This window comes from Seriola aureovittata, chromosome 21, assembly GCF_021018895.1.
Source record: "Seriola aureovittata isolate HTS-2021-v1 ecotype China chromosome 21, ASM2101889v1, whole genome shotgun sequence".
NCBI lineage: Eukaryota > Metazoa > Chordata > Actinopteri > Carangiformes > Carangidae > Seriola > Seriola aureovittata.
In genome coordinates, this window is record NC_079384.1 from 1,911,449 (window position 1) to 1,925,426 (window position 13,978).

At 45.4% G+C, this 13,978-nt stretch overlaps 1 protein-coding gene across 1 annotated transcript in view; it reads right to left on the reverse strand.

Moving 5' to 3' along the window:
* The window catches only part of dnah9 (dynein, axonemal, heavy chain 9), a 129,564-nt gene that overhangs the window by 91,129 nt on the left and 24,457 nt on the right, over positions 1 to 13,978 (reverse strand). The window contains exons 24-34 of the mRNA XM_056366696.1: positions 13,303 to 13,458; positions 11,943 to 12,075; positions 11,573 to 11,850; positions 11,136 to 11,266; positions 10,936 to 11,062; positions 10,296 to 10,448; positions 9,661 to 9,786; positions 7,905 to 8,144; positions 7,473 to 7,633; positions 1,135 to 1,291; positions 47 to 151 (exon numbers count right to left, since the gene is read on the reverse strand). Of these exons, the coding sequence (XP_056222671.1) occupies positions 47 to 151; positions 1,135 to 1,291; positions 7,473 to 7,633; positions 7,905 to 8,144; positions 9,661 to 9,786; positions 10,296 to 10,448; positions 10,936 to 11,062; positions 11,136 to 11,266; positions 11,573 to 11,850; positions 11,943 to 12,075; positions 13,303 to 13,458 (1,767 nt within the window). The remainder of the gene's footprint in view (positions 1 to 46; positions 152 to 1,134; positions 1,292 to 7,472; positions 7,634 to 7,904; positions 8,145 to 9,660; positions 9,787 to 10,295; positions 10,449 to 10,935; positions 11,063 to 11,135; positions 11,267 to 11,572; positions 11,851 to 11,942; positions 12,076 to 13,302; positions 13,459 to 13,978) is intronic.

Here is a 13,978-nt window from a genome sequence, read left to right on the forward strand (position 1 = left end):
CTGAATGGGATTTTGGGAGCACCTGAGGCGGAGGACTTGTTCTTACCTGCACAGCCACCACCGACAGCACCTCCACCGAGATCCTGTTAAACTCGTCAAAGCAGCCCCACGCCCCCGTCTGAGCCAGGCCTTTGTAGATGTTCCCGCAGGACTGGGGGACAGAGAGACAGATATTCAGACGGACACAGTGGGACAGGAAGTCGGTCAGCTGGGCTCTCTGCTGACGGAGACCCGGCAGACGGGGACGTATCACCAATTAGACAGGAGATATATGGAGAGGCGTTCACTGCAGCACCACAGCAGGCTGCGAGTAGGCGAATAATAACAGGATGATACATAAACAAGGCCACACACTAATAAAACAAGGCGCTGATGGCAAAAAAGACAGAGGCTAAAATATCTACCACCCACATTTAAGCTTTCCTAGGATCAACCTGAGAGCAGGTGAACAGCCCTCCAGAGAGCAGCTGGACCAGGATGAAGCAGGAGGCAGACTTTTCTCTCCAATTACAGGACTGAGGAAACCTGCACTGACGCAAACCAGAGCTGACTGGGAGATTGATCCTACTGTATTGTGTGTGTGTGTGTGTGTGTGTGTGTATAACTGAATATGAGTAACAGTGTGAGGCTGATTCTAGTTCCTGTGTTCCTCCAGGAGTATATTAGCACTTCTCTCTGACACCTTGCTGTGGTGTGTATAGCCGGAGGTGCTGTACGCCTCTATACTGTAATGATGGCCCTGTCTGGGGGAAGCAGGAGCACACCACATCACAAGATTATGTTTATGTCTCCCTTGACCACTCTATATGCAGAAGGTGTGTGTGCGTGCGAGAGTATACAAGAGTGCATAATGAAGGGAGGTGCAGGCTGGATACAGAGGGGTTATTCTGACAGGGTTTAGCAGAGAAATAAGAATCGCAGTTTAACTAATCAGCTCTTTTTTTCAGGGAGGACGCAGGATGAAAAGGAGAAAGATGAAAAGAGAAGGGCGTAGAGGTGGGTTGACAACTTTAATGACAAATGCATACCACAACGCTGACAAAGGCAAAGATGAAAAGAAACATGCATAATGTGGACTGCTGTGAACGCACATCGGCTGCGTGCAGATGCGTGTGCGCAGGCGCGTCAGCTCACCTTGTAGTCCATCTGCTCAGAGCAGTTAAATACATAGACCATGATGCCGAGGGCTCGGCCCAAGTCTTTGGTCGTCTCAGTCTTGCCTGTGCCCGCCGGCCCCGCCGGAGCACCACTCATGGTCAGGTGTAGGGACTGGGTCAGCGTGATGTAGCATCTGAATATGGAGGAAACACACACACACACACACACACATCATCATCAGTGATGAAGCTGCAGCGTGAAAGATGGAAACGAAAAAAGTTTGTCTGTGACTGATTCATCTGGCTGCTCTCGCACTTATAAAGATGAGGACGAGGCCACTTCACTCCATTCATCCGCGGCGAGGACCTTGACGGTACACAGGCACATTTATACCTGAGTTACATTTATATTTCAGGTGTTATTGTTCCTGGCTCTGACCTTTTGCATTTTACTATGGAGCTGAAAATGTGCCACCAGAATAATCACTGTGTTGGAATCAAATGACAAAATAAAAACATTGGAAAGAAACATTAAATGAAAGTAAAAATGTAAAGAAAAAGTCTTTCACTTGATTAAACTTTGTGATCCCGTTTAAAATTCAATTATTGATTCAACATCTGAAGTAACAGCTCAACATTTTCTGAGATATGCATATTTGCTTTAGATTAGCTGTATGAAGCTAAAGCCAGGAAATTATTAGCTTAGTTTAGCATAAGGACTGGAAGCAGAGGGGAAACAACAAGCGCCGCTCCGTCCAAAGTTCAAAAATACACCTACGAACACCTGTACAACTCACTGCTCGGCATGCTGTATGTAGTTCACTGATAAATCTGCACATAACAAGATGTAAAATTGACAATTTGTGGAATTGAACAGACTCCTGTGCAGCAGTTCTGCTGGTTGCCGTGACAACAAGATTTCAGGAAGTCACCACCCTCAGCAGTTGTTCGCCCAGAAGATGCAAGACAGTAGTTAGTGAGCGTTGGAGGGTTTGATGGGTTTACTGTTGAACTTTGGACAAAGCCAGGACTGATGTTTATCCCTGCTTTAGTCTTTGTGCTAAGCTAAGCTAGGCTAGGCTAACTCTGTACTTAACATGCAGGCCTGGGAATGATATTCATCTCATCGTGGAAAGAGGAAAGTGTAAAATAAAGAGGAAAGTGTAAAATAAAGTAATAATAGCTCAAAATGTTGAATTACAGAACAGAGGAACAGAATTATTACTTGGCAAATGTTTCTGTTCAAATTAATTAATGTAACTTTAATAAATCACTTTATAACTGCCGTTTAAACACTGACATATCATTAGTCTGGGGACAAACTCCATACTGTCTTTGTCCTCACTAAATGCATTCTGGGAATATAGGAGCTGAGGGTTCCCAGTAATTGTTGCAAAAATCTATTTGCTTCTCCAGGATGAAACACGTCCAGGAATCCAGCGGTCTGAACACGCAGCTCCGGCTGTGTGGTAAAAGAATTCTTTAAAATAAGTATAAATATTGTGGAGTGAAAAATCTGTAATAACAACTACACAGATGGCGCAACAAGTGGCTTAATCAATTCAATCACAGTCGAGGATCAGCGCAGAGTGGCATTCAGCTGCTGCAGAGGATCGTCATTACGTTACAAATAACAATTGTCCGGCACCTATAATCACTGAAACAACACGCATGCAAAGGATTTTCCCTCCCTGCCACTGCAGCGGTAAAAGTTCAGCTCAGACCTGTAAAGACTGTCAGATGTTCTAGAGCAAATGCTATTTCTCCGACGAGATATTCTTCTACTCGATATCCTACTCCTGGGAATAATAATTAAAATCATGGGAAAACTTTCAGCCCCAGGCTCCAGACTCTTCATAACCCTCCATCAAACTGCTCCTTTAAATTTTAAGATTGACTTTTAATGAATGCAGAGTAGAAAAAGGTTTAATCTCTGCAGCAGCAGCATTACAAGGACTGCACACATTGCAAATGACAAAACCCCGAGTTGACACAGTCTCCTAACCAGCACTGACAATGTCTCGGTGTCGACATCATACATAACCTCATTATATGATAATATAATCTGCTCCTGCGCTTTGATTATCACACGGGCTGATTGGTGACGCCAGTGATTGCCTCTCCCACAACAGAAGCTGTCAGAACTAACAAACAGCCTGCCCATCTCGTATCAATAAAAAGCAGCAGCGTCACGGGCGGGAACGGATGGAGACAATCAGGACTTTATTGATCAGGGCAATAAACACTCGGGTTTGCCTTGAATATCAATACAGCAATGATTTTAATGAGCTGCTGGTTAATAGATGATGTATGGGGGCGGGGGGGGGGGGGGGTATTGGAAAGCATAACGAGACACAGAAGCTCAGAGAAGACAAACGATCCCATCTGTATACAGTGCATCATCCGCAAACCAGTGCCAACAGGCTTTATGACTCTCCTGAAACATGGCCAAAAATCTCACAATCACTGCTTGAGTAGGCCGAGGACGATGAGGATGATGAGGATGATGAGGATGATGAAGACGATGAGGAAGATGAGGATGATGAAGACAATGAGGATGATGAGGATGATGAGGATGATGAGGATGTCCTGCACAGAGCGACTGAAGCCGGAGAGAAGACGAGTGTGAAGACGAGCTGGTTGGCTGTGACGAGGTGACTTGTTTTGTTACAGCGTTTTTATAAAGAAACAGCTTTACATCAGTCTGTCGGTCTGACTCATTCTCCTCCCATTCTTCTCTCCCTCTCTCTCTCTCCCTCTCTCTCCCTCTCTCTCTCTCTCTCTCTCTGTGTTAGCTGAGTAAAATATTCCTGACATTTTGCATAATGGTGCAGCTTTGGAGATCCTGCAGTAACTATTGAGCGAGTGCTAACACTGTGCCGATAACGTTCCCGCTGCTACAGATTAGCACGAGTGATTTCTCTAGTCTAATTATGCTGCTGAGGAAGGTGAACACACCGAACCACGTACAGTCAGTCTGATGTAAACCGGCACATACAGCTTTATACGTGTGAATTCTGTTGAGCTGCTTCAGTTTCACAGTCTTGCTATGTAAGAACTGTAAATGTGTTAACATCCGTATTTTGGAGAGATATAGCGGCACAATATCCCCAGGACTTGGTACCAGATATGGGAAGACTTCTATCAAGTTTTCCTGTTTCGATCTATGAGCATTCATGTGAAATATAACATAAAGACATGTTTAAAAATGTATAATTTCCAAACGGATGGACGTATTGAAGTTTCCTGAACAACGTAAGATCAGGTAAGTCAGAAGATGATCCTGACCAAGTTTCACAACGTTTTGTCCAGAGAATTCTGACTCTGAGCCCAGCCGTTTTCAAGATAATTGTGAAAACATAAACTACATTATTATAGCGCCACCTAGAGGTAAACAAATGTCATTTCATGCCAGACTAGTGGCTGGAATTTGCAACCCACCTGCCAAATCTGGTGTTTGTTGGTCTTATGGTTTTCGGTGCACGAACACGTTGAGCAGAGAATAATAACCTCACACCTCACTAATCTCCTGTCAACACAAACTGAAGCAGATTTTCTTCTTGTAATCACAGACTCAAAGTTACACTCCAGCTGCAACACCTTCAAAATGCAGCAAGAGCTTTTGTCTCAGCGAGACTTTGTCATTAGCGAGCTCGACTCAGATCTCTCAGAGAGGTCGATCAGAGTCCACGCTGCCTCATTGGTCCGGTTCTCAGATCTCTGCGCTGGTTTCCAGTGTGTCAGAGAATTGATTTTAAAATACTACAACTACTACTGTTGCCAAAACACACTCTGATTTGGTGCTGTGAGCCGCCCAGACCTCTCTGATTGTCTAGGACAGGTCTGTTTACTGTCTCAAACTAAACACAGACAAGAAACAGAATCAGTTTCCACACAGTTTGAACAAACTCCCAGAAAAACCGAGGTCTGCTCCAACTCTCAGTTTATTCAAATCAAGGCTTCAGACTGTCGGGATGATTAATTAATACCTTACACTGGATGTTACTGCAGTTATTCTTCTGTTCTTTTATTTCAAGGTATCTATTTTTATCTTCTGTTTTATTTTATTCTTTGTTAAATCATATTTATGTCTGTTTTTCTGCTGCTTCGTGTTTCTTTTTATGTGATGCACAAAGTGCTTTAAATTGTTTTATTGTTGAAATAAGGGGAGTATTTTTTTTTTTTTAGCACTTTGCATTAAGTGAAAAATCCTTCAGGAGACACTCAAACATCCACAGTGAAAACCAGGTTTCACATTTTCAGACACTGATGTTTGGTGATGTCAGGTTTTCACCTGACGGCAGCGAGATGCATTCTTCCTCTTCTTCTTCTCTCAACAATATCATGGAGCAAACGCGCTTTCATCTGTTTCCTCAAGTCGTGGATTAAAGGATTTGACACCCAGCCCCCCCCCCCGGTCCGTGGTCCACCGTTGAAAGGGAGCCAGCGGAGAACCGTGTGAGTCGTAGCGGGCCGCAGCGAGGCCATGCACCATATGGTGAAGTCTTGCTACACGGCCGCTGATCCAGCCATCAAAGCCCATTGTTTCTGCTTTGTTCAGGCTTCAAAGGGAATACTGGTCAGTCTGGAAAACCACACAGTGAAACGCTGCAGTTTGCCAAAGGGCTGTGGGAGCAGGTATTCATCTCTGTGTAGTTGAAACTTTATCAGGAGCGCTGCAGAAACATGTGCATGTGAATGAACAAGCTGCTGGCACAGTGCCCGAGCCGAGCTGCTCTGAGAGGCTCTGCCTGTGGTGGGTGTACATAATGATTCAAATCCAGATTCTCACAACGACATACATGGTTATTATCAGACGAGGTGTTTGTATCTTCTCCTCGGGTTTTTAAGAAAACAGATCATCAACGTAAACGGACTTCTAATGGATTTTGAATTGGCTTCATGTAAATCGGCAGGTGTGATCATCCTTCGAAAGGATCACAAGGCAGATATTCGTGTTTTATTTTACCTCTCTGGGTGAATCTGACTTTTTACTAAAGCCATTCCTGGAGCAGCAGTTGTCCAATCATAGCCGAGCAACTGTAACTGTAAGCACAGCGGGCGTGTGCGTGAGACTGCAGTGAGAGTGATGCTTTCCATTTAAAGAGGGGGGGAGGGTGGCGTCTCTCTCTTTTAAGCAAAAGTTTAAAGGATGGATTGAACAGTGTTGTTATCAGCTCTCACAAAGGCAAATCAAATATTAGCATTTTAACGGTTGCCATGCTGTTAAAGTATCGTAACTCAGCATCAGTTGGAGAGCCAGCGAACGTTTTATTAGCAGGCTAATGTTAGCAGCTCTGCCCTGCTCTCCCTTAAAGTGGGGAACTCTACACTCCAGCTAACCCCAGGGACCTGATTAACCAGTGACTGCTAATGGCCCATGTTAGACATTACACAGACCTCTCCAGCAGCAGGGGAGCTGCTGCCCTGCTATGACTGCTGTTCCTTCATCACCGTTACACCAACACAACGAGGGGGGGGAACTGTGCTGCTATGATGGTGTGGGGGGGGGGGACACACCTCAACCTAACACGCCTCAACCTAACACGCCTCCACTCCATCTCCGTGTTACCAACAGGAGAGGCTTCACCTCCACTCTGGTCACAAGTTCCCCTTCCTGAGCCGAGTGTTTTTACAGAACATTATGATGTCACAGTGAAGTTGACCTTTGACCTTTTGGATATTAAAGTGTCTTCACTTCATTTTATCATCACACGCATTTGAGTTCATTTGTGTCATAATCAGTGTATGAATCTGTGAGTTCATGGCCAAAAGGGACCTTGACCTTTGACCTTCACAATCTAATTAGGTCATCCTTGAGTTCCCTCAACAATGAGACGGACCGACAACCTGGAAACATAACGCCTCTGGCTCGGAGCCTGGACGAATAAAAACTACTGAAATATAAAATACAAAAAAATACAATTATATAAATACAACAACAATAATATCGTATCATATTGTACATCACGATATTCGGGCTTGTGCACCTTTAAGACCTTTAAGACCTTTAAGAGAAGTAGGTTGTGTTTTCACCCAGCTCACTGAGCTAATGTTAACTTAACTAGCTAGTTAGCTGCAGCCAATGAGATCATCCACTTCAGTGACATGAAGGGTTTTCCTGTAAATCTACTTCTGTCTGAAATCAAGGAGCTGTTGTTTTTTTAATACTGGGGGTTTTGGTAAACATCACCACGGTGACCGCTGGACGCTGCGACAGTGGAAGCTTCTGTGTAGCAACCGTGAGCTAAAGCCGGACTGACATAGCTTCACCTGTCGGTCAGTTGAGGAGCGATCGTGTTGTTTTGTTCATTCTCAGTCTGAACAAAGGCACAAAAAAAAAAGAAAAAGAATAAAGAAGGGACACCTCCGTACCTGTCTGTTAGAGGAGTGATGACTAATCGTGGCGTGTTGCCCAGGTATTCGTAGGAGTAGAGAAACTGAGCGTCGCAGATGTTGGCAAAACAATGCTTCTCCTTCTCGCCCCAGCGATGTCTGAGCTGAGAGAGCCACACGAAGGCCTGAGAGTTCTCCACCTTCCAAAACAAGAGACGAGAGAGAGAGAGAGAGAGAGAGAGAGACAGAGAGAGAGAGAAGAGAGAGAGAGAGAGAGAGAGAGAGAGAGAGAGAGCAGCGAGGCAAAGGTTGATATGAAGCCTAAAATAATCGGAGCTTTTCCACCCTCTAATTATGGAAATGAGATTCCTTGCTTGAATATCTTGAGTGCATTACTCACTGGTAATAGCCTCTGAAAAAACACAGTCACTGTGCCTGCAAAAGAATTTATACACCCCCCCCCCCCTTTACCTTCTGAGCGATCATCTTGGCCACCACGTCTCTGGCGTGGACGTCGATGGTACAGATGGTCATAACCTTCTGGCGATCGCCCGGTGTAAGCTGGCCGATCAGCATGGAGATGAGGGTGTTGAGCTGGGACACCTGCTTCCTGTAGTACTCCTTCATGGCGTTGTCGTAGCCTTCCTCCAGACGGGCGAAAGCCATGCCGACGTCGGACGACCACCAGATCTGAGTGCAGGTCAACGCCACCTGAGTCCCAAAAAAAAACCCAAAACAATCAAGCAGATGAAGGAACTGAGCCGGCGGAGACATGTGAAGCTCACGGGCTTCACACTCACACACGCCTATATGTTTCATACATAAAGCTGGCAGCCACTCGCCTTCACAAACTCTTCATTTCTGTGAGGGGAAAGTTTTGGATTGAGATGCAAAGTTAATTTTTGCTGATGAGTGTGAAAAGTCGGCTTCAGTGAGCCCAGGACAGGCTGAGCAGTTTTTATGTCACCTGTCCATTAATCTGTCAGGGGCCTAATTACAGGTGAGGACCGGAGGGAGACGTCCCCCGCACTTTTTAGACAATCTTATTTCCACCGAACTGTCCGGCTGTCACGGCCCACACGGGAGAAAAATCTTGAGTTGATAAAAAATGTCGACACGCTTGTTTAGGTCACCTGGTTTACGACCCTGGCTCTCAGAGCAGGGAGATTCACGAGGAGTGATGAATGCTTTATATACGTTTTACCTCGCAGGCTAAGATTTCAATATCAGCCGCAGAGGGAAACCTGCAGACCAGCACAGGTCAGTGCAAGACAAGGCAGGAGAGATTTAAATGCATTATCGATCATTTAGAACCAATTTCTGTGTTACAGTGTTTTTGCAGAACATCGTGATGTCACAGTGAAGTTGACCTTTGACCCTCTGGATATGGAATGTCATCACTTTATTTTATCCTTACGGACATTTGAGTTAAATTGTGTCATAATTAGTGAATGAATTTTGTGAGTGACCTTTGACCTTTGACCACCAAACTTTAATTAGTCCATCCTTGAGTTCAAGCCCAAAGCATAACGCGTCTGGCCCTGGTTGTCAGAAATGCACACGGCACTGCTAATTCTTTTGTTGGACTAACGTTAGTATAGAAAGTATGAACACCAACTTCGTAATAATGTGTTTATTGGAATTTCAGCTTTATTGCTACTTGCAAAAAGATTTTTCTTCCACGTCACATCCTGGATTTTAGTGGCTGTCTGTCACATTTTTAGCGCTAGTGGTCAAAATAGTAGAAGTAGCATAAACTGTTGCCAAGTAACGTGCAGATCTACTGTAAGTGAGCATCACACGCACTTCATCTGTCGACGTCTGGTCAACACATCAGCCTGTTTCTCATCCTCGAATCTGTAGCGGCTCAGAAACAGATGGTTTCACAGATTTTGGTGCAACATCGGATCATAAACGAACGGAGAGGGAAGATTTGTTGAATACGTGGAACGAACCCAGCAGCTATCAGCCATGTCAGACACACATTTTTACCATTCAGAGAATCAAATACTTACTTTTCTGAATTATAAGCATTTCCAGGTGGGAATAATTTCCCATTATCACAGATACATACCTGTGTTCAAAAATACTGTGTGTGTGTGTGTGTGTGTGTGTGTGTGTGTGTGTGTGTGTGTGTGTGTAAGGCATTAGTGAATGTGTGCACTGGACTGAAATATCTCAGAGAGAAACAGACGTGATTCTGGTTAAACCCTCTGAGCCTGTTTACCTGAGCGGGATAGTCAAACAGCCACTGCTCTCTGGGTTTGTCCTCGTACGCCGCCACCGCTTCGGTCATCTCGTGGCGAACTGTGGAGCGCATGGTGTCCAGCACCCGGTTCAACCACACCTCCACCTTACACACACACACACACACACACACACACACGGAAAAACCAAAAACAGGCCCATGAAAACAAATGAAGAAAAACATTGCTGTCTATCAAGTGAGCACCAACGGGTTCTCTTATCAATTGATCCAAATGAGGTCATTAATAAGCATTAGAGTGGATGTGGAGTCAGGCAAATACTATGGATATAATGGAAAATTAATGGATTTATAGGCTTTGATATGTGAAACCCCAGGGGCCACGACAAACTCAATTTCATTTGTAACCTTTATTGTGTGTTATGATTTCTGTGTTTGTTATATATTTTCCCTCAGTGTCCTTCTGTTATAGAAAAACAGCAGGTAAGTGAATTTTCGAAACTATTACATCCATCTACAGACGTCTGCAGAGCCGCTGTCAGCTCTGACACTAATGAAGAAGAAGCTAACAAACATCTTCAGCATTTAGTTCGACCTGTGGAAGTTTTGGCTCCACAGTTTTAGAGACGTAAAATGGGATTACGGGTCTATTTTACCTGCCCGGCGCAGTCACAGGACTGATTAAAGGGAACGTATTCCTCCTCTTTGCTGTACATGCCCAGACCAATCTTCGAAGGATTCCCCTCTCCATCTGCTTCAAATCGCATCTTAGCCATGTTGTCAAACAGCTTAGACAGATGCTTCTGGACCTGAGCAAACACACACACACACACACACACACACACACACACACACACACACACACACACACACACACACACACACACACACACACACACGAAGGTCAGGCTCAATTTACACTCAGCTCATGGTCTGACTGGTATTTTTCTTCACCGCCGCACAAATAAATAACGTTTCATTACTGGGGTTCAGAAGTGTAGGATCCATGTTATGCTGCACGCCAGCTAACTTCCTCTCACAGAAATTCAGTGGCAAGTTGTGCTTAACAGTGATTTATTTCCTGGAGCTGGAAATGCATAAGACAATGTCCTGATGATGGAGGCTGGAGCAGGCTGCTAAACTATGACCGACATTGCCCCTGTGTGGACGCTGAGGGAACTACAGCAGTCAACAGCAGAGGAGCTAAACCTTGCAACTTGCAGAAAGTGCTGCATAAAAGAAACAGAAGCAGGAGATTAATTTCTGCCCCTCAGGTAAAAAAATAAGTGCAGCCACCTGATGTGGGTTGGTCCCGTTAGACAGGATGTCCAGCAGATCAGCTGAGGAGATGAAGTAAAACCTGGGGAAGGCCAGACGCTTGGTGTCCAGGTATTCTGCCAGAGCTTTTTCACACAGAGACAGCCTGCAGAGAGAAACACACACAGTCAGTGTCTGATAACAACAACACAAGGAGAACAAATGGAGAGACCTCTCACCTGCTCTGGATGTCCTCCAGCTTTCCAAACAGGCCCGGTTTATTGGTCGCCTCCACTACGTTGGGCGTTTCGCGCACGGCGCTCGCCAGCTCTTTGAAATCGGTATCAATCCCCTCGAAGCGCCTGGAGTCCTGCAGAGGGTTTCAGGAGAGGGGGGGGGGTTTAGGTTCCCACAGGAGAGAGAGAGAGGGCAGAATCACAGGTTTAAGAGCAAACATCTGGGTTTAAGTGCAGCCCCAACATCGTGGGAGCAATTAAAAAGTTGTGTAATCTCAGCTCCTAAGCTGAGAGTGCAGGCTCATTAGTGCATTCTTAATTAACAGCCATTAACAGTCATGCTACCTGCATTCATATGGCAGGTTAAGTGTGTCACCTGAAATATAGAGCTGTAATTAAGTGTGTGTGTGTGTGTGTGTGTGTAGGTATTTTCGTGTCACCTCAGGCAGCTGTGAGCGGATGTCCTCAGAGCCGATGAAGATGCTCTCCAGGTGAGTCCACGTCCGCTGCACCTCGAACCAGATGGAGATGACCGAGTCGGCCACGGACAGCTTGCTCTGCCACGACGACACCTCATCCAGGAAGTGTGCGATGTACTTGGACGACATGAGGTTCTGCAGCTGGACCTGGTTGTCCTCCAGCGTCTCGATCAGCTCCTCGTCCGTGCGCAGCAGAGGCACCTGGGTGCGGTGGTGGGGCTCGTACCGGAACTGCATACCTGGAGGGGATCAGCAACACTCCGTGTCAACCGGTCACAAACTCTGGACGGCAGGATGAAAAACTCTCACTCCCAAAGTTCCCTTCCTGTACCCGTCCACGTGGAGTTGAGCTCAGAGAGGACTTTCTCCATCCCCATCTCTTTAACTGCCTTGTCCACGATCCCCCTCACCTCCTCTTCAAAGCAGTGCAGGTTGAGCTGCAGCAGGTCGGCCAGAGTGGTCTCCTGCTCACAGAGAACCCCGTCAGCACTTCGTATAAGCTACATTACATAATGAGATAATATTAGTGACATATTACAGGTGAGCACCGGCTGTGATAGCTGGTTTCACTTTAACAAGGACACACTGTCATAAGCAGTTTTTATAATCAAACTGCGGATCTGAAGTCCCCGTCTAACCTCCGTCACCTTCAACAAAGAAAAATATGCGCTTCTGCAGCTTTGACTCTTGCGCCGCCGACAGGAAATGACATTTACTCCAGCAGTAACGCTCACCGCCTGCAGGGGGCTCGGGTCTTATAACCTTTTACCTCCCACAGCAGGACGATTACTACGTGTGTGAAATGACTGACAACTGGACGTTCTGGAAGAAGCCTGAGGAGAGAACACATTCGTCCAGTTTTAGCTGCTCTGCGCTGGTTTCCTGTTACATTTAGAATTGATTTGAAGGTCCTCTTCCTTCTGCACAGAGGCCTTAATGAGCAAGGACCAAGCCACATTGCTTTATTGAAGCTTCTCAGTAACAGCTGGAGGAATATTGGGAATGCAGCCTTTTTCAGTTACGGCCCAAAGCTGTGGAGCACATGACCTATTGATATTTTGAAATCTCCTCTAAAGCACTTCATAAATGTACAATTTAACCCTTTGATGCACAAAGAGACGCTCACGCCTCGCTGCTGCTGCGCTGCCCAGCAACTCTTTCACTGTTTTCATATGAAAATGATTCATCACTCATCCCGGGTAGTGTGATATAAAAATCCTTAAACCATAAAAAATAACGATGTCAAAGCAAATCCAACAATGTTGTAAATCCATGTAACCGTAGGTAAATATTTATGGCAAGTGTCTAACGATAAAAAGTCACCCACTTGTTTTAGTATTTGCCTTAAAAGGCAGATTCGTGGTAAAGGATTAAAAGTTTTCTCCTCCTGTTACTTTTCTATAAGAGAAGCTGCAGCTATAAGGTCCAACAGAGCCGGGGAAGAAAATAGGAAAATAACTGGAGGAGACTGCCTGTGTGTGTGTGTGTGTGTGTGTGTGTGTGTGTGTGTGTGTGTGTGTGTGTGTGTGTGTGTCTATCTCCTCTTGAAGCTCTCCCTTATCAGTGGCACACTATTACCATCACTGCTTATTTCAAAAGTTACAAGTGCACTAATAATAAAAACTATTATATGAAAACGCTCAGCTAAAGATGGACAGAGCTGTAACAACACTACAGAATAAACTGGAAACCTGGTCCATGGTGAAGGGGACTCCGGTAGCAGTCATCAGCTGGTGCCAGTGTCGGGCTCGTATGGCCGGGTTCTGGAGCTCGGCCACGGCGCGGAGGGAGGTGAGGAGGTTCTTTACTCTGCTGTCCAATCCTGTGTAGGCCTCCCACGCTCGCACCTACAGGAGACAAAGGCCAGGGATCAGGACAAGGGCTTGTGACAGAGGTGAGGGAGCCTGAAGCTGCAATTCAGGATTTTATCTTAGTTTCATTTTAGTTGAAATTCATGATGCAGTTACACACATTTAGTGATTTCCAGCTGCGTCGGTACACAGAGTGAAGACACACACACTGCTCTGACTCCCTTGTTTGTCATTGCTACACCTGACAAGCTGTATTGTCTTGTACAGCACAAATGGGGGGATTTCAAAAGTTATTAATAACTTTTAATATTAATAACTTTTGAAATCAAGCGGATCTTTGATTTCAGACGGAGGCAGAGAAGAGTAAGCTTCTCATTTATAGTCAAACATGAAAGTTAAAATGGCAACTGGTACTGCTAGCTAACTGATTAAGCTAACGTTAGAGATTTCCCTGACTACAGTCCACTGCTCACTGCTTCAACATGGCCTGTCACGCCCAGTTACGCTTGCTAAGGCTTTGAAGGGGAAATGGCAGTTCAGTGGTCAATTGCAGTTG